The sequence below is a fragment of the Nannospalax galili genome, unplaced genomic scaffold (assembly GCF_000622305.1).
Source record: "Nannospalax galili isolate Female #2095 unplaced genomic scaffold, S.galili_v1.0 scaffold895, whole genome shotgun sequence".
Taxonomy (NCBI): domain Eukaryota; kingdom Metazoa; phylum Chordata; class Mammalia; order Rodentia; family Spalacidae; genus Nannospalax; species Nannospalax galili.
Window position 1 is genome coordinate 1,344,726 of NW_008336435.1, and position 26,840 is coordinate 1,371,565.

The 26,840-nt window shown below is 39.0% G+C and overlaps 1 protein-coding gene across 6 annotated transcripts in view; it reads left to right on the plus strand.

Moving 5' to 3' along the window:
* Positions 1-26,494, plus strand: part of Znf385b (zinc finger protein 385B) — a 495,209-nt gene extending 468,715 nt beyond the window's left edge. For 5 of the 6 annotated variants that reach the window (XM_008831167.3, XM_029562549.1, XM_008831171.3 and 2 more), the window contains 4 exons: positions 22,097-22,342; positions 23,238-23,416; positions 23,916-24,017; positions 25,990-26,494. In XM_008831167.3, coding sequence (XP_008829389.1) covers positions 22,097-22,342; positions 23,238-23,416; positions 23,916-24,017; positions 25,990-26,205 — 743 coding nt within the window. In that variant the 3' untranslated portion in view covers positions 26,206-26,494. The remainder of the gene's footprint in view (positions 1-22,096; positions 22,343-23,237; positions 23,417-23,915; positions 24,018-25,989) is intronic. The other variant, XM_008831168.3, reaches the window with a different exon arrangement.
* Positions 26,495-26,840: the final 346 nt, after the last annotated feature.

Genomic DNA, 26,840 nt, shown 5'->3' on the forward strand with positions numbered 1-26,840 from the left:
CCTCCTCAGAAACCACATTTTTTAGTGCCTTCACTGATTGGACTTGCCAATCTCCAGAATTATGAGGAATAAACTTTTATTGTTTATAAAGTACTCAGTCTGTTGTATTCTGCCACAGCAGCAGAGAATGGATTGAGATACAACGATGCTAATAATAATTAACACATGAATGGTAATTTCTTTGTTCCTGGCACTGTGCTAGGTGTTTTGTGTACACTATCTTACTTAAGAGTTCCAACAGTCTTCTTAGGGATATTGGAAAGTGAGACCTAAAGAAAGGGGGAGTAGCTTAGAAGACGTTCTTCAGATAAATGATAGTTTCAAGGTCAGAAGGTAATTTCAAGGACAGTTTATCACCCAGGTAATCTCTCAACTGTATTCCCAGGTGTGCTACCTTTTGAGGAAGGTTTGTGGACTTACACCTTTTTAAGGCCATTAGGGAATTTTTCCACTGGTAGCACTACCTCAATTCTTTTATCTCAACAGATGTGCTGTTCCTTCCCCCAGCCTATTTTACTATTGATTTTTTCAATGGATTTGTAAGTGGATTTGTATGAGGATTGTTAATCAAGGTATGATTCCTGGGTACCAGTTACCTGATTTGCACCTATAGCACAGAAAAAGGAGTAGGAACCTAAAGCCCAACAGATTAGCTCTACCTCTCACTGACTTCACGTAACCTTGCCCAAGTCATGCTCTCTGAGGTTCTATTTCCTTATCTATGAAATGGGAATGATAACACCTTCCTTCTAGAGTTGTCAGGATTAATGGACTAAAAATTACAAGATGATCAGATCAGTGTCTACCACGCAACAGACACTCAATAAATGGTACCCATAAAAAGCAACCATTTGCTCACAGATATTTCCGGGCCCTGGCCATGTTTTGACTCTGTCATCATTTCTTGCCATGCTAGCATGCAACAGTGACCTGCACTTACACCCCCTTTATGTTCTTGTTTTATTACCACACAGTAATTATATGCATGTGTTTTCATTCCAGGACATTAAGGCTTTATGAGCCTGATTCTCTCAGTGAGACATTTAAAAATGTGCAAGAACCTTTCTGGTCTTCCTCACATCTTTATGTAATAGAAGGAGTGTTTTTCTACTGATCTTCCCATTGGCTTACCTATCTCATCCATCATCCTCTGTAGCTCCTAGTGCTCTACTCTGTACATGGCAGTCACATAGTTAGCATGTAGCATATGAATATTATTGGGAGAATTTAGTGGCAGGAGCTCTGGTACTCTCCCTAGAATATAGACAAAGCAATAAGACACTAGTTAGTTCTTTTTTATTTTTTCCCACCTAATATGATGTGTGCCATGACCACAGTATTGAACATGGGGACAACCCAACACATCTCCACCTGTTCAGTGAGAACTTTAGGTATTGTGTGTTGAGAAGCAGATCAAGCTTCTCAGAACTAGTCTTGGTCACTGAGATCAGAAGATCAGTGGCAAGGTCTCATCTGAATGAGAAACATACCCTTGCCTGGAAAGTCCCTGCTGGCTCTTGTGTCAATAAAGAAGAACTTTGTCAGCTCGTATATTTTATTTCCAGCTTTTTGTAAAAATTTTTCTTGATGTATGATTATTTTGGGCATTTCATATAGGCTATTAATGAGTTGGTCTCTACATATTTTGTTTTCTTTTTAAATATGAAATGCCATAAATACCAGAATCTCTTCTCACAATATTCTATTCTTTTTTTCAAATATTTGAACTTGTATCTGAATTTCATTATTTACCTACTTAACTAGCTAAGTGGCCATGAAGTTAAAATACTGTCTTCCCCAGTATGTCTTTTTTTCACCTCTCTATCAACAAATAATTTTACTCAATATTGAAATTGATTAATATGCTGTCATTTCCTCACTGCCCATTAGGGATTGTTTCCAGGACCCACAAAAATACTAAACTCTGAATTGGTCAAGTTCCTTATATAAAAAGGCAAAGTATTTGCATATAACCTACATTAGCTTCCCAGATGCTTTAAATCACCTACAGAGTATTTATAATACCTACTACAATGTAAATGCTATGTAACAGCTGCTGTACTGTATTTAGGGAGTGATGGCAAAACAAATATCTCTATATGTTCAGTACAGATGCAGTTTCTTCCCTGAAAATTTTTGATCCATGGTTGGTTGAATTTGTGGATGTAGAATCCATGGATATGGAAAACTGACTGTCTTGCATTTTGAGTTCAGGAAAACATGTTTGTTTCTTTTCAACCAGAACTGTACCTAATCCTTTGACTAACCCAAAGGACATAATGATTAATGTCTAGTTAAAAATTTGGGGCTGAGGGATAGGTCAGTTGGTAAAATGCAAGCATCCCCAGAATCTACATTTAAAAAATGTGGGGCATGATGACACATACTCGCAATTCCAGCGCTAGAAAGGTGTGGCAGTTGGATCCTTGGGATTCAGATAGCCTGGCCTACATGGTAAGCTCCAGGCCAGTGTGTGGCCCTGTCTCAAAAATAAAAGGTGGATGATGCCTGAGGAAAAATACCTGAGGTTGTCCTCTGACCTCTACGTGCATGCACACGTGTGTGCATCCACATACACATGAACAAGCTCACACACATACACACAGATACGGGCAGAAAAAAATTTCTAAGTAGTGTACTTTGAAAAATTATTAGCAGCTGTTCAGCTCAGAGTGTTTGTGGTATTTAAAATTGAGAGAATTGGAACTATGGAGGTCGCTTAGTTGGGCAAACTGCTTTCCATGCATGCATGAGAACTTGAGTTTGGATCCCCAGCACTTACATAAAAACCCAGGTGTGGGAGTGCACACCTATAATCCCAGCACTGGGGAGGCAGCGAGCAGGCAGGTCTCTGGAGCTTGCTAGCCAGGCTTTCTAGCTCAGTCCGTGAACACCAATGTTACTGAAAGACTTTCATCTTATTTTCATAAAATAAGATGGAGAAGTGATTAAAGAAGATATGTGACCTTAACCCTTGACCTCCACATGCATACACATGCACCTGCACACACATGTGCAGACACATGAACACACACACACACACACACACACACACACAATATAAGTAAATAAAATCTAAAAAACAGTTTTGGAAGGCAACTTCATAGACTACATAAAGAACCATTAGGTAATTTCATTCTTTTTGGGGGGGATTCTATACCAAGGAAATAATTATAAATTCAAAGTAAGAAAAATTAAACATTACAAATGAAAGTGCACATGAAAAATGTAAACAAGATGATCAGTACCAGGGAAAGTATTTAAATAAATTATTATGCATCTTAAAAGTAAATAAAAGTAGTAACATGAAAATAATGAGTGATGTATATTTTAAAAGGTATAAAGTGCAGTAAATTAAAGTAATACAGAATGGTTTATTATTTACATATTTCCATATATTTGTTGAGTCCCCTCTGAATACCCAGCATTGTGCCAGGCACTTGGGGAGTAAGGGGTCAGTACCTCACAGGACTTAACATGTGAAATGCTGTCCCAGTTAAATATCAAAGGCAATGGAAGGACACTGGGGCAAAGAAAAAGAAGACAGGATGCTGCTAGGAGAGCGCTTGGAATGATGAGTATGGAGAGAAGCATAGGCCGAATGAAACACAGCTCCTAGCCTCTTTCTGTGTCATGGATCCCTATGGCCAGTAAGGAAGCCTAACATGAGACAGATGCTTTGAAATCCATGTGACATAAATACAGCTGTCAGTCTTTGTTCTGATATTGAAATATATCAATAATGCCCTTAATAAGATCTAGCTGTGGTCTACCATCTGCCGTAATTTAAAGTGGTGATGAGCATGTATATCGTTCAAGTACTCCATGACAAGGCTGCTTGACAGCCATTGGTGGCAGAGTTACAGGTACTGCTAGGTCATTAAGTCAGTTGCAGCCTGTAGCATTTGTCTTAGAAATGCTAAATTTTAATTAGAGATAAATTAAGATAAGTTTTTCCCTGGATGCCTTAAATTCCAGAGTCTCTAAAGTCCACCGAGTTCAGTTAAAAACCCTTGTATAATTGGACAGAAATGGATTTTTTTTGGTCTATTCTCAGACGCTATGCTAGCATAATGTGTTCCTACAGCTTGATGAAGACTGTATATCACAGACATAGGTGGGAGAGGAAAGAAACTCTTAGCTATTTCTTTTGTTGTTGTTGAGTTGTGAGGCAGATTGCCGTGCAATGTCAAATTTGTTTATTGCTCATTTCTGTTATGGTCATAGTCTGGTAGGCATAAGTCTCCATTTAGCCACAGTCCTGTCAGTCAGCCTTCCCTCACCTCAAACAAGAAAATTATAGAGATCACTTTTGGCTCCTAGTTTTGGAGGGTTCTGTTCATGATCATTTGGCCCTGTTATTTTCAAGTCTTTGACAAGCAACATATCCTGGGGCCAGCACATCTTAGTAGGAAGCTTACACAAAGCAAAACAGTGCACTTCATTTCCAAGCAGTGAAATAAAAGAAGATGAAGGGTCTAGGGTCTGGTTATGAATTTCGAAGGCACCACCCCATCTACAAACCTCCACCCAGGTCCCCCTCTCGTAAAAGTTCTACCTCTTCCAGGTTGCCCCAAGCTAGGAACCAAGCCTTTCAGATATGGGCCTTTAGGGAACATTCCAGATCTGAACTAGTAATTCCTGAGACCTAGCTTTATAAGAAATCCAAAACAAACTCCTTTGGAACTCAGCCTTTTAAATTCAGTGACTTCCCATAGTCAGCAGACTTGCCCCTGCAATCTGTAGGTCTTAAATATTAAACTGGCTTTGACAGCTTCATAAAGCAGCAGATTGAATTTAGAAACAAAGGCTAGATCAGAAATAAAAAACATGATGGGCTTTTAGCAATGCATTTTTAAAGGACTGGTAGCTTACTTCTAAGAAGTCTGGCCCTGGAATAGCTACCTAATCCCCTGAGAGCAGAGAATACCTAGTTAAATACATAAAGAACATGAGCCTGGTATCTCTCTGCCAGGGGCAGCCTGAGGCAGTAAGCTTGTTTCTCAGCAGTCATTTGTTGGCTCTAAGTGAAGGAAGACCCAGTGTCCCCTGTAACTCACTGACTGACCTTTCTGTCCTCAGTGAGCATCTTGTCTGCCTGGAGAATCAAAGCTGCCCCCTTTGCTGAGTTCTGTAGCTAGAGAGGAGAAAGGTGGGCCTGAATTCAAACATTTTGCTTGTGCTTTATGAACCTAAAACTGTGTCCTCTGAAATAGGGCCATTCACTTACAAGAAAAAGACCCTGTTCCTCATTCTACCTTGAAAATTAGTTTTTAATCTTATTTCCAGCTTTTGAGTTCCTACTCCCTGAGGATCTTGATTTGAGTGACATGAGTTACTTATTCTATTTTCAATAATAAAGGGCCTCAAAAATAACTATTTCACATCTCTTGGTGACAAATCAGAAAAGGGACAATTTTTCAACCTTAAAGAAGTTGAAATATGATTTCTCTATTGTACCAGTCAAATGAGTGGAAAACTATACAAAATAGGAGAAAGCTTTTCATTAGATTCAGACTCTTGGTAAACAAGCTTTCTTTTGTGCTCACTCAGAAAACTGACAAGTTCACTAATATCAGTGCCAGTTCACTGACAGTGAGGTGGGGCCGCCAGCTTTCAACACAGAGATATTTGGCAATGCTTCAATTTTATCTGATGTGAGACTGGCCACTTCTGCTCCTGGACAAAGGGCAGTGTTACAAGGGACAAAGGGGGTCACTGGTATGCAGTGCTCAGACAAGGAAGGCAGTAACTATTTCATTGAACCACAGAACCTCTGCAAGACTCAGCTGGATGATCAGAACCCGATTGACAGAGGCTTTCAAATGGAAAGGGGAGCAACCAGGTCAGAACTGTAGCTAGGTTTAGAGGTCCCAGATATCAAGAGTACAAGGACAGTTTTGAACTTACAAAATTAGTTACTTCTATGAGTCCTGATTTTCTTAAAATAAATGGCCTTTTTCACTGATTTTTTTTTCCTTTAAAGAATATACAAAGTCTGATTCAGTGTAGAGTCACTTTAACTTATAGACAATTTTTTTTCTGCTTTCAGAATTAGTCTAAAGGCCAAGATACGAAAATCAGCCATAAACATAGTTAATTATGGATTAGTAAGCTTCACAGTGATCAATGATGCTTGAAGAAACAGGGTTTCTGTAATTTATCTAGAGACATGGTAAATGCAGTTTTGGATGCTGAGAGCCGACAGCTACAGAATGGTGTAAGATTTTTGGACTCTGAGAATTTCGCAACCTAGCTTTAATTCTCATATTTGTTCATGACTACTTGGTATTTCTGGTTTATGACCACCTACTCTACTCTGTCTTCTATATCTACTATATGGCATAAACCACAGAGAAAACCCTTTCAGTGTGTCCAGAAGTTCATCTGTGAGTGTGGAACTGAGATCAGACTTTCCTAACACAAGTCCTCTGACTAATAGAGCTAGACAGCCAACCAGTAGATGTGAGATAAACCAGTCTATTCATTCTGAGTGAACTTCAGGGATACTTGAAATTAAATCCAATCTAAGGAAGGCTCTAATTGGAGGAAATCTACATGGGTAACAAGAGAACATAGTTTGCTGAGTCCATGTGGACCACAGGGTATAAAGCTGTGTGCCTAGGGGAATTCAGTCAGTGTGAGTGGTAAACTCTCTAAGATATAAAGTCCTCCCAATGGTTTTCATGATATACATCTGGTACCTAAAAGGATATAGAAAAATAATGATACAATTCATAATACTTAGAATTTCTTAAGAATATTATTGCATAAATATATCAACTGCATAGTTGTTGAAAACTGAAAATTCGTATGACATAAGTTACTATTGACTGCATAAAACACTGAAGAGATAGATTGCTTAGACTAGAAACCTCTAATGAATCTCCAAACAAAATGCCTATAGTTCCATAAGAAATTTTGCCAGAGGACCAGGAGTATGGCTCAGTAGTGTAGCTCTTACTTAGCACATCCAAGGTAAGAGATACTCAGAAAAAAAAAAACAAAATTATCGCCAAATAGCTCCATGCTGAAAACTGGCAGCCGTAACGCACTATCAGCTAGCTAACACTGATATTAGTGAACTTGCCTGTTTTCCTGAGTGAGCACAAACGAAAGTTCATTTGCTGGAATTTGAATCTAATGAATAGCTCTCTCCTGTTTTATATAGTTTCCCAATGGTACAACTCTTACCTGGAATGAAGTCATAGGCCCTATCCCCTGATCCACAAAGAAAGAGAAAAGAGAGAGAAAGAGAAATAGAGAGAGGATAAAGGAAAGAAAGAAAGAATGAATGAAAGAAAGAAAGAAAGAAAGAAAGAAAGAAAGAAAGAAAGAGAAAGAGAGAGAGAAAGGGAGAGGGAGGAAAGAAGAAAGAAAAAGAAAGAGAGAGGAAGGAAGGGAGGGAGGGAGGGAGGGAGGGAGGAAGAGGCCTGGCTATTCTTTGGTGATGGCTTTTTGTACTCCTGATTTAGATCTTCTGGTGGAGGTACATGCAGGTAGATCTTTATCCATATCTACATCTGTGCCAGCTATCAGCAGTGCATTGTTTCTCTATACGCATGCTAGATGCAGGGTCGCTAATAGAGAGCATAATGAAATACTCAGATTCATTCATTTTTTTCAAACATTAAAATATTGGACCTGACACAAGCAAATGCTGTTCATTGTTATCTCTGTCCTAATATTATTTCAAAAGATCTATTCTTAAGAGAAAGCTTCAACTTGAACTGACATTAAATATTGCAAATATGTGATGTTGGCAACAATGACACAAATTTTTTACATAATCAGTAACCGGTTAGTACATTTATCTGGGTTTCTTTCTGTGTATATCTGCGTCACTGGTTATGATTCAATGATATCATTGACATTATCTTGAATTTTTACTTATGTAACACCATCTAGAATTAGACATTCTTTAGTTCAACAGAATCATTGACCACCTATCTTTTTCTTCACACTTGGCATAAAGATAGGTTAAGATATGCTTCCAAGATTCAAGAATTGTTCTACCATGAAAATAACTTTCAAGAGTAAATAAATAATTATGAAATAATAAAATAATTATATGAAGAAGATTACAAAAGCATACAGTAGGGAAAGAAGGATGATGTGGCTCTGACAGCAAAATTAGTAGAGAAGTCTTATGGTAATTCAAGAGTTGAAGAGAGTCTGAAATGAGCAGCACGTGGTAGATGCTAAAAAAATATCAACTGGCAAATAAGTTCCAGGGGACTATAAGCATCTCTCAAAATGTCCTGTAACTGTGGTGAGTCATCTGTCCTCTTGATCAAGGAGGCCATGGAGACCCCACCAGGTGGACTTGAACTAGTGTCCAGTCTACAAAGAGGAAGGTCAACACAGAGGAAACATTTCCTCCATTCTTCCAAGTAAAGCCAGCCATGGTCGAGCAGGACCTTTGACTTATGTTCACATAGATGGAACTGGAAGAGGAAAGGAGCCAGGGGCTCCTCTGAAGCCCATGTGACCACTGAGGAACAGATCCTCAAACGACCTTAAGAGTAAAAAATAAATTGCCTTTGACTTACCTTCACATAGACGGAAGTAGTGAAAGAAAGGAGCCAGGGGCTCCTCCCAAGCCCATGTGACCCCTGTGGAACAGATCTTCAAATGGCCTTAAGAGTAAAAATAACTTGGTTTATCTGGGCCAACTGTATGGCCTTAAACACGCAAAAGGAAAGTATAACCAAAGATTAAAGGGGCCAATATAATTTTTAAGAGTCCCATATGTATAGCTAAAGGCTACATAACAAGAAACAATGCCAGACAGGAGATACCTTCCTTTGAGTTGTTGGCCAGGGTGGCCCCAAAAGACTCCCAGATAGTAACCCAGGATAGAACTGGGAAAATGAACAGCAGACCCCAATCTTATCTAAAGGAATATTGACAACTGATTGCTGCTAGATGAGGAACAGTAACCTTCCTAAAACAAAGACCTCTAGATAGGCTGACTAGATTCACCAGATAGACAAGTACTGGGGAACGGCTGGGGGTGCCAACAACATGGCAGACAGTAGCAGAGAAGGCAGAGTAAAAGGGCTCTAGTTGGGAGGCTATGGGAGGGCGCCATCCGGGAAGTGGGTATATAGATGAATAAGATTGTGTGGGATGTTCTGTATGAAATACACACACACAAAAAAAACATCAATCAATAAAAAATGAGTTATATTTGAGGAAGAAACATAAAAATTTGCTTCATGTTAATTAGTAGGTGTGAAAAACATTACCATTGAAATCTACCTGATGACTTTATATCCATGCTCAGATGCCAAGGATCTCAGAAAATAATTGACTATGACTAGTAATAATAGAGATTAGAGACACATGTACAAACATCTAAGTGTTAGTAGCATTAAAAATAAGTTTTTCTGTATGAAAATAGTATATTTTAAAATGAAATGGAGATCTTTTTTAAAGGTTAAAACCTCATTCAATTTATGTCTTATAGGGTTTATACTGAGTTCAATATAGTATAACTGTATTAATCCAACTGTAAACCTAAAAATTTACAGCCAACTTTGAAAGAGATGCATCTTAACTCTGGAAATTGTTATTGAATATGTCAATGCTGTTGTAATGAAATGCTTCTTCTAATTATGTGGTTTTTAAATAAATAATTAAGATAATTTTTAAAAATGTCAGCTGGATAAAAGGCAAAAATGCTGATAGGAAATATACTGAGAAGATAGCACCGCAAACCTTCATTAAGTAAACATAGAAGATAACAGAGAAAGCACAGGGTTCTTGGCTGACACTCCCAACATGTTAGGTGGTATAGGGACTACTTGGAATGACTCCAACATACAGCAGCTCTGTCCATTTAGTATCAAGGATGTTGAATCTGAAGATTCAAGAGACATCCAGAAACAAATACAGAGGAAAGGGTCCTGAGCATATGAAGAAGGAGGTGAAGTCACCTGTGAATTTACGAATCTGTATCAGAGTGATAGAGGAAGTCATTGGAGCTAATTAGATTATACAATGCCCAAGAAGAGAATGAAAGGTAACCAACTTTAAAACATGTCATCACTTAGGGTCAGGCAGAAGAGCAGGAGCTGGTGAAGGACATAGAATGGGCTATTATAGAGGTGGATGGAAATAGAGGCATGGGAGGAGTTAACAGCCTTGCCAGAGGGAAAGTGTTGGGACATCAAGGGAGGTAAATCCAGAAGGAAGTTCTGTACCTGACAGAACAGAAGACTACAGAGAAAATACTGGTTTGGTACACTAGGGTTGGATGAGGAAAGCAGAAAGGGCCGCTTCATATGACCTCTACACATAAAATGAAGACAGGCAGAAAGCGTTGAGGGTAAACTAATTTCGGGAACGACTTTTGGAACCTGGAGTTCTCATAATTTTGTAGGCAGAAAGAGAGCAGTTGAAGGTGTAAGAAAGAAGACAAGCAAAAGTAGAGAACTCAAGTAGAAGCAGTCTTTTCCTCACATACGGGAGAAACTGCAACGTCAGTGATGACCTTGTTCATCTTCCCCATTTTACTATGGAACAGGAGAGCAAACATTTGCTAATTAAGAGGTTGACTACTGAGAGCAAACTAAAGAAAGATAGAGATTTGTAAATACACTGATATGTTTATTCCCTGTATATAATCACTTTTTCCCATTTATCTGATATAGTGACCTCTTGTCCAGGTAGTTAGAGAACTTTTATTAGAATGTGTTCACTAATGCATTTTCCTAATTTAAGCAAATCTAACTCTTAAGGTTATAGGATTTAAATTGTTTATAGGCATTGCATTGCCAAAAAAGCTATGCTTTCAAAAACTCCTTTAAATGGTACATTCAAATTATTACCACATTTTTATGGTCTTTCTGCCCACAACCTTTAGGAAAACATCTGATAAACAAAGGCAGACTGACGTATATGGCCATAATCTGTAAGGCTGGACTTTTCTTCCTGCTCCTTTTGACAGAGTTCTGTTATATACACTACAAATGAACATCACTTTCTTTCTGCACCCAACAATACAGTGGTGATGTTTCAAGTATTAATACATCCCTTATTACATACAGTTTTGCAAAGATCTCCAAAGTACCAAACTGGCTTATTCATTTTACACCTTGTTGGCTTCTTCCTTTCTTTGTTCAAGCCCATTAACTATAGTAATGGAATTCTACTTTAAAGTGTCATCAGTTATTGGTTTTAACCCTCATATGGTGTCAAATGTATAGATAGATCAGGAGGAAACAGATGAGGTAAAGGCCTAAGAAGTCTCTTTCAGCAACACACTTATTTGCATACATACAGGTTTGCAGTGGATTTTTTTTTTTTTTTTTTGGTCTTGTGTGGCACCCTCTGGGCTTTTCAACTTCATTTCTCACAAGACTGCACAAGAAAGCAGGGGCTCTGACTGACACCCTTTAATTTCTTATTCTTCAGAAAGTGGGAAAATAAAACTGAAGAGAATGATTTCAGAATTCCTTATCAAAGTGAGCTAACTTGGTTTAGTGTGTGTTATGTAGTAATTTGAGCACTGTTTTGTTTTCCAGAGTAATAACGAGATGTTGCTCAAGGTTTTGGTGAATACAGGAAAGGAAATGGACAGCCACATTTCACCGTGTGTCTCTGTGGTCTAATCTTTTTCAGTAAAGCATTAGGTATAAAAAAGGGAGACTGTCTAAATTAACAATCATTATCCTTCAGTGACCTCAGGAAGCACAAATTAGTGTTAGAGTAGTCCTCTATGAGAGGAGACGGATTATCAAAAGTTCAACTAAAAACTTTCAAGTGTTAACATATCAGTAAGAAATTCTCAAACTGCTTGTCACTACTCAGTTAAAAATAAACTAAAAGAACAACTTGGGACTTTAAACCGGCTATAAAACTAAGCTAAAGGGTAAACTGACAGTAATAGATGCTATTATTTATTCATTTTTGTCTAAAATTAAAAACTAAAAACAAAGCTAAAAGGTAAATCCCTTTTCCTTCCAGGCCTCAGGCTCACAAACACTAAAAGGCAAACTCCTGGCAGTGAAGGCAGCTGGCAGTTTCCTATCCCTAACATCCATCCTGAGTTTGGGGCCACGTAGAACAGCATTTAACCCACGGCAAACTAAAAATCAGTAGAATGTTGCTAATGATCTCTTCCTTGCTTGACCTGAAGAGGCTGAATAGTTCTCATGCCTACATCTCACACCGTCCCAGGCAGAACACAATTTTCATGCCAACTTGACAAAAACCTCAGCACACAGATCCCATGCAACTGGTTCTTTGCTTTGCCTGGCCTCCCTATCTTTGCCTCTTCGTGCAAGACTGTCCTTCCCTTGTACTCTGCTTTCTTTCAGAGTTTCCATCATCTTTCTTCTGGCCTCCATTTGGTTCTTTTTCTGGGAAGTTACCTTAGGGGAAGCATCTCTAACCTTAGTCCTCCTCACCCAAGGATGGAGATGATTTTTCCAGTTCTCTAGTAATTCTCTCTCTCTCTCTCTCTCTCTCTCTCTCTCTCTCTCTCTCTCCGGCATTTTCAAGACAGGGTCTCCCTGTAGCCCCAGCTAGCCTGGAATTCACTATGTAGACCAGGCTGGCCTAGAACTCACAGAGATCCATCTGCCTCTGCCTCCTGAGTACTGGGATCAAAGGGGTGCACCACCACGCCTGTCTATAATAATATCTCTTTAAGAATCCTTAAGCTTTGGAATTCCTTTGCTCTTTAAAAATATTTTATTTATTATTTTTAATTTTTGTGTATCAGTGTATTGCCTGCATGTATGTATGTAAGCACTTCCATGTCATGCAGTGCCTGTGAAGGTCAGAAGAGGGTGTTGACTCCCCTGGCACTGGAGGTACAGATGGTTGTTAGCCACCATGTGGATGCTAGAAACCAAACCCCATCCTCTGCAAGAGGGACCAGTGCTTTTAAACTTTGAGCCATCTCTCCAGCCCCAGAGTTCCCTTTGCTCTTGTAGAAGGGTTATCTTGTAAAGACATCAGTAGATATCAATTAGTAAGGCTCGTGGCTTCTCAAAGACTCTTTTTAACAAATGACAAATGACTGTACAATACTGATAAAACTTACTACATTTTTTGATGAAAGCAAAATACACATATTAAAATACTTCTTAAATGTTTAGTCTTTTAAAATCATAATAAAAGTAATATGTGAGTGGATAGATAATGTTGCTTCCCCAAAATTAAACATTAAAATCACTGCTTCACAGCCTGGGGTATTGACTAGGATAGTCTAATTGTAGTCATTTTCTTGTTATGACTAGGCCACATTTTTTTCAGTCCTGAGCAATAAATAACATGGTTTTAAAAGTTCATAGCATTTCAGCATGCAGCAAAATCCATGGCCTGTGATAGGAGTCACTGATAGCTAGTAATCACAACTTTTCATTGTACCTTTCTCCTGAAGCCCTCTTTACCTTCATGTTCTTCTTGATTCTTGAGAAAAGAATAGTATATTACATGTTTGAGGATTAAATTTATCAATCAGCTAAACTTGCTTAAGATTATGTCAGCTAGGAATACAATAAAGAGTAGGCAAGTTTTCTTAGCTTAAAAAACAGGAAGTTTCTAGGTGTGGTTAGCACAGGCCTTTAATCCCAGCATTTGGGAGGCAGAGGCAGGCAGCTTTCTGTGTGTTCAAGGTCAGCCTGGTCTACATAGCAAGTTCCAAGCCAGCTGGGGCTACAGGGAGACCCTGTCTCAAAAAAAGACCAAAAAAAAAAAAAAAAAAACCCACCCCAAAAAACCGCAGGAAGTTTTGTGCACATCTTAAATATCTCCATCTTCATAAATGGTACCACCATCATTTACCAAGTCTTCATGCCAAAACCATAGTAATGATCCCTGATTTCATTCTTTGGCTATCTCACATCTAGTCAGTAAGTCTTGATGGTTCAATATACAAATATATCCTAAAATTACTGCACAGTTCTCTGCTATTAACCACCACTTTGTCCCAAACAACCATAAGCTATCTTGTAGACCACTACCATAGCCTCCTAACATATCTGTGTTGGAACTTTCACAGTTTATTCTACATATAATGTTAGTGGACTCAGGTCTGGACTACTGGCCTTTCAAAAGCCAGTCCTCAAGAGATGACAGCCAGAGATGCAAAGGGCTTTTGCAGGGACTAAAAGAAGGCGCAATGAGACAGTGAGCAAGAAAGCTGCAGGTTGGACAGGGTCATAGTTTCCAGGAGATTTACAACAGATTTCTCACCTTTTGGAAGCCATCTTCACAATAAAATAAAATAAATAAATAAAACTTCAGGAAGAGCACTCCTCTGTGCTTATGGGGAAATTTAGGAAGCCTTGTTTCTGAGATAACTTCCAGAATCTTCCAATTTCCTTTAATATTTACTTCAAAAATGCTTAGCATGCCAATGCTTCATGCTGTAGAGTACAGTTTCAGAACTACAACAACAACAACAACACACACACACACACCATGGGGTTATTTAAGTCAAAGTCTTGGTTCTTCATCCTCTTTAGTCTGACTTTGCTACTTAGATAATATATAACACATAATAAGTGTCCATTAGGTGATTCAAGGTGTCCATTAGATGGATGGATGGTCATTTCTTTATGCTTATACTAATTTACAGCCCTGCCAGTATATATAATTTCTTATTTATCATATATCTCATATCGTAGCTGTGTGCCTTGTAAACTATAAGACACATCTTATGTACCCTCTCCTATTGTAATTTTTTAAATCTTTGCCATTTCTAAGAGACAGAAAATTGTTAGTGGCTTTAAATCTATATTACTTGGTAAAGATGCAAGAAAAATTTTATGCAAGAAATCTAAATACTTCATTGGGTTGTCCATTAAATTTTGGAAATTAATCAAGAATTAAACAAGCATGTTTTTTTCATGTAATATAGGTTTTTCAAGGCTACTATAATTTTCTTCTTAAGATCACATGCTAAGGTGAGACTGTGGTGTAAAAAATAATTTTCTGTCTTTTCATCTGAGTTCTGGGTTGGAACTAATCCCTATAATAAAATACAGATTAATAAGAGAAAACAACAAGAGTTTATTAAAATTTACATCTTATGTATATGTGTGCAATGCCCAAAGAAATGAGCAAATCTCTGAAAAATGGCTTTGAATTCAGGCTTAAGTACCATCTTCAAATAAATACAGAAGGGCTTGGAGAGGCCAGTTACAGGAACTGACCAAGAAAAACACAGGTTTAAACCTGCCTTTCTGTTAGGAACCCCTAGAGATTTGGAGTGCTTCTCTTTTTGGTACAGGGGAGGGGACACGCTTAGAAGAGATTTCCCTTAGAGGTGTACACTTCCCTTAAAATTGAGAGACTTCTGTGTTTTCAGAGCTTCTTTGTCTGTCATTTCTCAAAATAATCCTTATGCCAAAGAGACATATTTACAGGAGGCATTTCTGGTCTCCCACACATTTAAAGAAACAATATTAAAGCAGATTTATTTACCTGATTCTCAGCTTGCCTATATTATGCAGTGCTTTTGATAGCATCATGTAGCTTAAGTACACAAAATGATACCATCCACTTACAATGTCAAACATTCAAGAAGACATCCTAACACTGAGCATGCTTGGCATAATATTATCAAAAATATAAGAGCAGTCAGAACACTGGCTGAGGAATCAGTGGTCTGCTATTCATTAATTGAGTGGCTATAGGCAAGTCCTTATTTACGCCTTAGCTGTTTTTTAGATTTTCAATAATCGAGATTGTCATAAGACTACACTTAGAGGGTATAAAGCATGTCTCATCCTAGGAGAGGACTTGTGACACACGTTTAACAAAGGATGCCAGTTCAGACTACATGTGTGTATATGTATTAATCCTCTAAGTCAAAATATTTTTAAAAATACTTTAAAAACTCGAAAACTTAGGGTTGGAGAGATGGCTCAGCAGTTAAGAGTACTGGCTGCTCTTACAGAGGACCCAGGTTCAGTTCCCCCTCTTCTGGCCTCCACAGATATTGCACACATGGGTACACTTATACATACATGCAGGCAAAATATTCATTCACATAATATAAAAATTAATAAGTCAATTTTATTAATTTTAAATGAACACTTCAGAAAAGAAAATACATAATTGGTTAATAAAAATATGCAAGTGTACTCAATATCATAAGTTAGTAGGGAAATACAAAAAATATAATAAAACTAATACATCAGAAGGTGGATAAAATAAAACATCCTAGTGAGACTGATACTGTTAGCATCCATATTGGTACAGTGAAGACTGAGAAGGCCTCAGGGAAAGACTGAGACCTCTACCCATTGCTTCCAGGGTCTTGTCATTGTGGGAGAAAGAATCCAGAGAAAAGACAAAGTAAGGAATTGGAAGAGAGGTTTACTATCAAGTGAAAGTACACACTCAGGGAGTAAGTATGCGTGTTCTCATCTGGCAGCAACTCTGACAGCATGTCTAAGGATGCCTCATGAACTGAGACAGGAAAAGACAGGGAATTCCCAACTGGGTTAGGATTTTCTAAAGTAGAGGCTACTCCTCTTTTCTGTCCTATATGGATTTTTTGGATGTGCATGGTGTCAGATGCATCATGGGCACACTAAGTCATTTATAATACAGAGATCCATTTATAATGAAACAGTTAAGCAGTTCTCTTGGAAACCATGCTGGTTCTAGCTAGTTCTGGCAAGGTCTTGCTTTTCACTGTTTTGGCAATCACATGACACTCGACCCTACCTCTCCATTGTTGCATCAGCCTTTTACACCATGTAGTTACTTCTCTCCCTCTGCCATCTAGCCTGCCTCAATCCCATTCCCTAGAGAGGATACAGGAAGATCGGGCTCCCATTGTGCTGGGTAGCTTTAGTGTCAACTTGACACACCTGGGTTAAGGGAGCCTCAATTGGGGAATTGCCTCTATTGGACTGGCCTGTGGTCATGTCTGTGGAGTATCTTCTTGATGAGTGATGTGGGAGGACCCAGCCCACTGTAGGTGGTGCCACCCCTGGGTAGGTGGGCCTGTGTTGTATAAGAAAGCAGGCTGAGCAGGGGCCAAGGGAGCAAGCCAGTAAGCAGCATTCCTCCATGGCCTGTGTTCCAGCTCCTGCCTCCAGGTTCCTGCCCTAAGTTCCTACCTTGAGCTCCCTGATGAACTGTGACCTGGGAGATGTAAGCTGAATAAACCCTTTCCTCCCCAAGTTGGTATTGGTCAGCATGTTTTGTAACAGAAATGAAGACTCAAACTAGGAAACACACATACACACACACACACACATATATATATTCTATATAGATATATAATATGTTATGTAACATATATTCTGCTAATAAGAAGATAAATTGGTACAATTACTTTGGAAAACTGTTTTCCAAATCTAATAAAGGTAGATAGATGAATGTCTTGTGTATACTGAAAATAAATATGTTTACAAAAGAACATAAGAATGTTCATAGTGGCATTATTCAAAATAGGTCCAAACTGAAAATTTTCAAGAATTCATCAGTAGTAAAAGAACAATTATGGTGTAGTCACATGTATCAGGACATTATTAAGCAATGAAAAACAACCTTCTATATGTAATAGCACAAAAATGCACATATTGTGATTCCATTTATATGAAGTTTAAAAATAATTACACACACACACACACACACACACACACACACACACATGTTTGAGACAGCGTTTTCCTATAACACCAGTTGGCCTGAAACTCACTATGTAGACCAGGCTGGCCTTGATCTCACAGAGATCAGCCTGCATCTGCCTCTAGAGTGCTAGGATCAAAGGCATGCTCCCCCATGCCCAGCTTTGATTCAATGTGATGAAATGTGTGAAAATACGGCTACCTTGACAAGAGGTTCAAGTGAGCTTCCTGGTATGGTAGAAACATTCTATATCGGTGCTTACACAATATATACAAATGAAGATTACTTAGAATATATGTACTGTATGGTACACAGAGAAAATAGGGTCAAAGACAAAATCATAGGTGGCAACGGTTTTTCCCTCAATAGAATTGGTGTATAACAAGCGATAGCACAACTTAGAATGAAATCGTAAGTGATTTAAGTTTTAAAAAAAAATTATCTGACCTTATCTAAATTTTTATTAATTAGCATAGATTTATTACATACATAGGTATTTTATTCAACCATTGAAACCTGGTTAGAAAAAAATTATCACATTAATAAAATTAAATTCAAGAGTAATCCTTGTAAGTAGAATAATAAAACTTTGATAGCATCTCTAAAGTTCTAACTCAAAATACAAGACATACATTGTAGATGAAATATTATTTTACTTGTTTTCAAAATCAAGAGCTATATATGTACATGACTTCCATTCTTCAACATGATCCGTTTCTTAAAACTGCATCAAGAACCTTCTATCTTTTGCTAGTACAACAATCTGCAGAGATACTGTTTAAAAAACACAGTAGCAACTTTGAATTAGGTGGGTTAATTTGGGTAAAGTTTCTGGAGTGAAAAATAAGAATGACAAATATTGATGACTGACTTGCTTCACATGGTTTATCAATTGGGTTAAAAAAAAAAAAAAAAAAACAGGCCCCAAAAGAAGGATTTTTAACTGTTTTGAGTGTAGGTGAGTGGAGGTAGAAACTCCCAGGAGGCCAAATTAAAGAAATATATTCACTTGGATGCATAAATTATGGATTTTCTTGCTACAAAGGACAATTCTGATGTAGCTAAACGACTTCTGCTTTGAAGTCCTGCAGGATAAAACCTTAAGACTAGTGTGTGAGCAATCAGAAAATAATTAAGACAGTTAATTACCATTAGGCAAGGGAATACTTGAAAATGGAATTTACATTAAATAGAAGTTCCAGATGACATGCATCTTTATTAAAAGAAACAGAAGTAAACAGTACATTAATTAAACCTTCAAATCCATTTTAAATATCAGACATTTAAAATGTCACTAAGAGAAATAGTATAGTAGATTTTGATCAAAATATAAAGCCACTAAGACAAAACAATAAAATTAGGCTCTGAAGTTTTTCAAGTTCACACATCCAGGGAGAATACCACAATTTAAATATGTAAATGCAGCAGTGACTTTCTTGATTTTAGATTTGCTTTAATGCCCAGCTGGTATCAATCTAGCAACAGCATTTTGAATATGTTGAAACCATCTATACATTTCCAAAATTAAATTTATTCTAAATTACTAAGACTCTAGCCTACCTCACAGGAAATAATAATTTGTCTAAATTTTAGATTGTATTAAAGTTAAATATACTTTATCATTTGATGTATTGTTAAAAACGAAATGCCTGTCTTTAGTATATATTTAAGTAGATTTAAGGGAGTCTCTGCCTTTTGGTTCAATTACCTTTATGGTAATATTTCCCATGATCTCTGTTGTCAGTTCTGTGCTAAACAACCAGGTTGAAAATCCTGAGATTTCTAACTCCTAATCATGTCCCCATGTTGCTGCTCCTGACCATCCCTTCTGAATTCTTTTCACCTTCCTTCTGTGGTTTTCTAGATCAGACCTTCAAAACCTCAAGAACAATGGAGAATACCCCTTCCTTTCCAAGCTGAGGTCCTCATTTTCTGCTCCAAGCCCTTGGGCCCGTCCGTCCCTGGTTTCTACCGTAAATTAGAGGCCTCTGATCTGCTTTCTCATTCCCCTGTAGCCTGTAACTTTCTCAAAGTCTATACCTGGTTTACTTACTATTCTCTTCAGTATCTAGCACCTTATCAGCAACTAACTTAACATGTGTCTATTAATGAACACATTAACTCTTTCCTAAAGGAGGAATCTTATGTTTGCTTTAAGACATAAGGTTAGAAAGAAAAATATATAATTTTATAGTTCTCCATGTAAACTGTACATAGACAGTATTTTCATTTAAGAAAAATATGATGTAAAACTAAAGTGCTATTATGAAACAAGACAGCATCTATTTCATATGTAGGGGGACTTTTATGTGATTTGTAATATTAATGATGATATATGACATCACCTCCCCTTTGTGCAAAAAAAATTAGTGTATCACATGGACACCAGTCACAGAAAACATCATGCCTCATCTATGCTGTCTACTAATGTGTGAAATGTTTTTAATTTCGATTAACTTCAGTTTCTTCATCTTATGGAAAAGAAAAAATTTGTTCTCAGCCCTAATATTCCATGTGTTTGCTCTAATAGGACAATGTTAGTAGTACTCTGTAAGCTATAAAGTTTGACATAAACATAAAGGTACATGAGGAACATTAATATAAGGAGCAGTAAAATGGTACTATGGGGAAGAATGAGCGACTAAATGACTGAAGGACAGATCCTTTCAGATCAAATTCATACAAAATATTAAATGAAATGCTTGAAGCAAGAGAATAAGTTGGTGTGTAATAACTGGCATTTCCATCACAAGAGCTAACTCCAGAGGGCAAATATGAAGACTGCCGAGTTATTTTGCTGCTTTATGAGTGCTCTAAAATTGCAAATTCAATCTGAGCAATCCTTATAGGTGGAGGAGATCCAGGTCTTTATAAAAAAAAAAAGCCACCATTCTGGTTTACTATTGCCAATTAAGAAGAATAATTTTATTTCTTTCCCTCGTATTATTCAGATCAGTTTTATAAAGTCACAGATCTTTTTGATCATAGTTCATATCATCCTCGTTTTAATGCATTTCCTGAAAGGAAACACAAAACATAGAACCCAAGGATATGAACAGATCTTGACATTTTCTTTCTAAGCAGTGCTCCAGTCTGGACCCTCTCTATGGCTTCTTTACTGGTTTAGTCTTGACATATTAATCTTGACATGGATCCAACGTGGGGGAAAGGATGGAAACCGGCCAACCCCCAAATCAATGAAGCTTTGAAAATCATTATAGTAAGCACTGAAACCTTTTGTTTGCCACATACGGGATTTTATGACATGAACATAGAAACATAAACATTACTGGCGTTCTATGTCAGTGGTATATGTTCTGGATTTAGCTAGGACAATTAAAAAATATGTTTTCACACGGTCTCCCTCTTAATGAGAGTGAGCCCTATAGACATTTAATAAGACTACCACCTCTACGGAATTAAACATGAGCTGGACTGTGCTATTGCATACAAAGCTCCAGTTTCTTTCCCAAAGGAGTTCCTGAACTCAGCTATCCTGAGTAGCAAAGGAAGTCCTATGGATTAGATTCTATTGAAGTCACGACAACCCCTCATAACTTGATACTGGCCTTTCAGGAATATAAACCTTTAGCAGTTGCATGGGCAAAATGCTAAAATGTCTTTATATTATTTGGTTAATCTTCATGTGGTGCTTGTGGTTGACAGCATTATTTAAAATTTTTTATTTAGACCAGGCATGGTGGCCAATGACTTTAATCCCAGCACTCAGAAGGCAGAAGCAGGCGGATCTCTGTGAGTTCAAGGCAAGCCTGGTCTACATAGTGAGTTCCAGGCCAGCTGGGGCTACAGAGAGACCCTGTCTAAAAAAGGCCAAAAAAAAAAAAAAAAAAGACCCTTTATTTAGATTGACAGTAATTATAAGCTTAAAGAATGGGACTCTGCTCTCTTGTGTTTGGGATAGATTGTGTTGCCATTCAAAGAGGAATGAAAGCTTACTTAATCACAACAGCAATTAACTATATTTCTTCCTTTCCCCTGTATCCAAGTACCTAAAGGTAAATTTTTGACTTGGTATAAAAATTTAAATTTAGCTTTTATACTCATGCCATAACTAAGTCACAAGCAGTCAGTTGAAGCTAATGTTGCCTCAAGACTTCTTCCATGTTGCATCTTGTCATGTCATCATATTGAAGACTAGCTGATTTTGCTACATTAAAGACTTCCCTAGAGCTTGACTTACAACTCAAGGATAGCAGACAGAAAAAAATACCTGCTTTAAGTAGGAGACCAAAGTCATTTTTCATAAATCACCATGATCTTGGGGTGACCTAATAAGGAAGCTGGTCAGATGGGGTGGGATTTTGTTTAAATCAAGCTCTACAAGCTAAAATCTATGTTAAAATTAAAGAGTGTACATTGTTGATTTTCCTATTTGATATGGAAATAAAATTTGTTTTTAATTCCATTATGGTGTCACTGTTTGTATGATATAACTGGCTATAATAACACCTCTCTTTGTCTTTCTTAGAAGATAAAGGGAAGTTAAAAGCCACCATTTCCAGTCAGCCCTCAGGCGCTGAAGGTCGGTCCTTTCTTCTCAAATCTGGCACAACACCTCTGCCACCAGGAGCCACTGCTTCTCCCTCCAAGAGCACAAATGGAGCTCCCGGGTCTGTTGCCGAATCAGAAGAAGAAAAAGCCAAAAAATTACTCTACTGTTCACTATGCAAAGTTGCTGTGAACTCCCTGTCACAGCTAGAAGCACACAATACAGGTTAGCAGATATCTTTGGAATTTAAATAGTGTTCACAACTAAACCCAACACTTCCTATCAGAATATCACATCTATTGTTCACAGAAGTCTGATCAGTATTTTCTGTGATTTGGGGGAAACAGCAAAGCAAAGTACTTTGGAGATGAAACTTGTTCTATCCTTGATTTCCCCAAAGCATCTAATACTTACCAAAAGTCATTTTGACAAGTGACAGAGATGAAGGCAATTTTCATAGACTACTCACTGCCACACTCTTAGAGGAGGAAAACAATGGAAACAACCCGAAAGTCCATCCGTAGTGAAATCCTGCATAAATTACAGTAGCCCAGTGTGATAAAATATATTACTTGGCCCAGTCATTAAAATTAATGACAAGAAAATATATACATGGGCTAGGTATAGTGGTACATGCCCATAAGTCCATCACTCAACAGACTGAGTAGGGACATAACGAGTTTGAGGTCAGGATGGGCTACAATGGTGAGTTCAAGGGGAGCCTGGGCTACATAGAAAGACCCTGTCTCAAAAAAAAAAACAAGGAAAGAAGGAAGGGACGGAGGGAAGGAGAAAAGAAGGGAGGGAGGGAGGAAAGGAGAGAGGGAGGTGAGGGAGAGAAAAGGGAAGAAAAAAGAGCTTCCTATAGTTTGTTTGTTTGACAGTCCCAGCACAGGCTGGAGTTGATCTTATTGTGTAGTTGAGGATAACCTTGAACTTCTGCCTCCACCTTTCAAGTATTGGGGATTGCAGGCATGTGCTATCACACCCAGTTAATGCAGTGCTAGAGATCAAACCCTGGTCTTCACACATACCAGGCAAACATTCTTCCAACTGAACTACATCCTCAGCTCCCTATGTTTCTTAAATAACTGTCTCATAAATGCCTCTTTCATTTTAGGATCTAAACACAAGACCATGGTTGAGGCTCGTAATGGAGCAGGTCCAATTAAGTCCTATCCTAGACCTGGGTCAAGATTAAAGATGCAGAATGGCAGTAAGGGGTCAGGACTACAGAACAAAACATTTCATTGTGAAATCTGTGATGTTCATGTTAACTCAGAAATTCAACTCAAACAGGTAATATATCCTAAATTAGATATACTCACACTTGGTTGCTAGGGTTATCACTTGTCTGTCTTCATCTCCTCCTTTATAAATGGTTCTCAGTGTGCTCACAGTTAAATTACTAAACTTTATAGAATGCATAAAATATGCAACATGCAAGTGCTATGTAGAAGAAGTCATTACTAGTATCTGAATGTCTACTGTCAGTTCTCAGGCCATTCTTAGGCATAGACAAATGGGCACAGCAATCTCAAGGAAGTTACTATGTAAGCTATGTGAATCTTGTCTCCTAAACACCCAGATCTGGTCAGAGAAGACAGGCAACACCAGGCAAAATCTGGTACGGCTCTAGAGGACAGCAGAGGGGTGAAGGCATTGCAGTGAAGGGGGAGAAAGTCCTCGTTAGATCAGAAAGGTTTTATTTACCCAAGGTAGGAAGGGAGCTATCCACTATTTCTGTCTGGGAAATGTATTTTTCAGAGATTCAGCTAATGCATCAAACTCTTTTCAGCACATTTCTAGTCGAAGGCATAAGGACCGAGTTGCAGGGAAACCGCTGAAGCCAAAATACAGCCCCTACAACAAACTCCAGCGGAGCCCAAGCATTTTAGCGGTAAGTTTACTTTCCTCACCTGTTTTATGGGTCAGCCTTGCAGGATTGGACATTGATGAATTATTAACTAATTTTTATTATTCACTGATTTTTGCAGTGCTAGGGGTCTAATCCAGAGCTTCCTATCTACTAGGCAAGAGGTCCACCACTGAGCTAAAGGTTGTAAATCCATGGGAGCTAGGGGCATGCTTGAGCCATCTTGTACCAGTGGAGGGCAGAGGATAACTCATGGGAGTTGAATCTCCCCTTTCACCATGCAGGTTCTGAGGATCAAATTCTGGTTGTCAGACTTGACCACAGAGACCTTTACTGAGCTATGTCAGGCTTGGTGGCAGGTGCTTTTATTGGTTTGAGCCACCTCACAGGCCCAGAAATTTTAGAATGAGCTGTTTAGTTAGTTCCTGTTACAGGGTACCTTGAAGAAAGCATCCTCTGAAAAAGCAAAGGAGAGCTAATGCCTTGGGGCTGGAGAGATGACTCAGCAGTTAAGAAAATGTACTACTTGAGTTCTCTTGCCAGCACCCAGCATTGGTGGCCTATAATTCTAGCTCCAAGGGATTCTGCACCTTCTGGCCTCAGCAGACACTATGCTCACATGCACATACGCACACATAGACATACACATATACACATAAAAATAATTCATCTCAAAAAAAAAGGAGCAGGCTTGGTAGTGCTTTAATCCCAGCACTCAGGAGGCAGAGGTAGGCAGATCTCTGTGAGTTCAAGACATAGGGAGTTGTAGGCCAGCTGGGGCTACAGGGAGACCCTGTCTCAAAAAGACCAGAAGAAAAAAAGGGGAATAAAGAGCTAATAGTCTTTACCAAGGTCTTGTCAAAAACTACTTTCTTTAAAGTGTGAAGAAAAGTAAAGCTTTAGGAGCCAGGACGAGCAATGCCTCAGGAATGCTGGAATGTGTCAAACCTGAGCAGCAGGCTTGCTTCCTCCTGTGTTCTGGTGTCTGTGCATGCAAGTGTTTGCCTTGCTCCTTCTCTAGAAGGCGTGTTGGTCATCAGTCTGCCCATCTGCATTCACTATCCACTATTGGCAGTTTCTCACACAAATACCTAGGGACTTCAGCAGTAGGTGTCATATAAATGCCCAGATGGACGGATTTCACGGTGTCTCTAGGGCTGAGACCCAGCGTGATGTTCAGTCTGAGTGGAGCTGAGCTGGGCCAGCTGAAAGAGAAGCTTGAAATCACCTTCCAGGTTGGCCAAAGGCCCCAGCTGATGCCCAAGCAGGTGATGGCTGCAGTCAGCAAACACAGTGTGCCCAGCCCCTTCTGATTCCGAAAGACAGACACCAAGGGTTGATTTCTACCCAGAAGATGCCACACTGAGATTCCTTTAAGCAGAGATTTTTAGCCCACTTACAGTCATCCTCATCAACAGAATTTTATTTAGCTGTAATTTTTTTAGGGGACATCCCATAAGTTGTTTTATAGACTCTTCCTGGGCCCCTAATGTTCCAAACCTCAGTTACCTAATCTCAGTGCAGTTTGTCTGGGGTGGGGGGGAGGCGTGTAATGCGGCTCAAAAACAAAATCAAGCATGTTGGATGTTGTGGTGCACATGTATAATCCCTGAAACTCTGGGAGGTTGTCTGAGGCAAGTTCAAGGCCAGCCTAGGCTTCATACCTCTCCAGGCTGCATGGCCTAAGTTTTGATTTGTGCTCCCTGCCTTAGCTGGACCTGTCCAACACCTAGGGTGTTTATCCAGAATGCTTGCTTTGATAGCTCTAGAGACCAAAGACTAAAACAGAGCTGAAATGGAAACAAACCAAAGTCAAGCCATATTCCAAGAGCTACTGAGACCAGCTTCATGAAAGGCCTCATTTCTTGACTTGTCAACGATGTTGGGTGTTTAAGACTTGTTAGCTCTCTAGTGTTTTACTCGTGAAAAGATCCATGGTGCGGTGACCCCAAAACAATGTCCTCACCCCCATTCCTGGTTTTCCTCCCTTCTTTAGGCAAAACTTGCATTCCAGAAAGATCTGATGAAGCCGCTGGCCCCTGCCTTCCTGTCGTCACCCCTAGCTGCAGCGGCTGTGTCTTCTGCCCTGTCCCTGCCACCAAGGCCCTCCGCCTCGCTTTTCCAGGCCACTGCCATCCCTCCCGCCCTGCTGAGGCCTGGCCATGGGCCCATCCGCGCCACGCCCACCTCCATCCTCTTTGCCCCTTACTAACATCCTCAGCCCCCAACAGGCCGGGCCAGGCCAGTGGGAAAGTGTAGAAGGAAAACCAAAAGGATTCAGCAATGTAAGCATTTTGTGTGGCTATAAGTACCCCACCCACCAACCTACAAAATGCAGGCTACAGCCCAGCCCCAACTCCAAAGAGAAACACGTGGCCAGGTTAAAGAGCGCTTTAAAGGACCCCGAAGCAATGGAAGCTTTATCTTCTTGTTCCCTCTTCATCCTACCCCATCTAATTGGTGTATCTGAGATATTTGATTTCTTGGGGGGAAATTGTGTGGCTATAAGTACCCCACCCACCAACCTACAAAATGCAGGCTACAGCCCAGCCCCAACTCCAAAGAGAAACACGTGGCCAGGTTAAAGAGCGCTTTAAAGGACCCCGAAGCAATGGAAGCTTTATCTTCTTGTTCCCTCTTCATCCTACCCCATCTAATTGGTGTATCTGAGATATTTGATTTCTTGGGGGGAAAATACCAATCGGACGTATTCTAGTGTGGAACAAAAGTAACAGGCAAGTGCTTACTTGTGGAGCCCATCTTCCCTATGGATCTCAGCCTTTCCATTTTTGGTGTACTATTGCCCAAGGGATTGTGTACCGTTCTAGACCCAAGTACTGTTGTGTC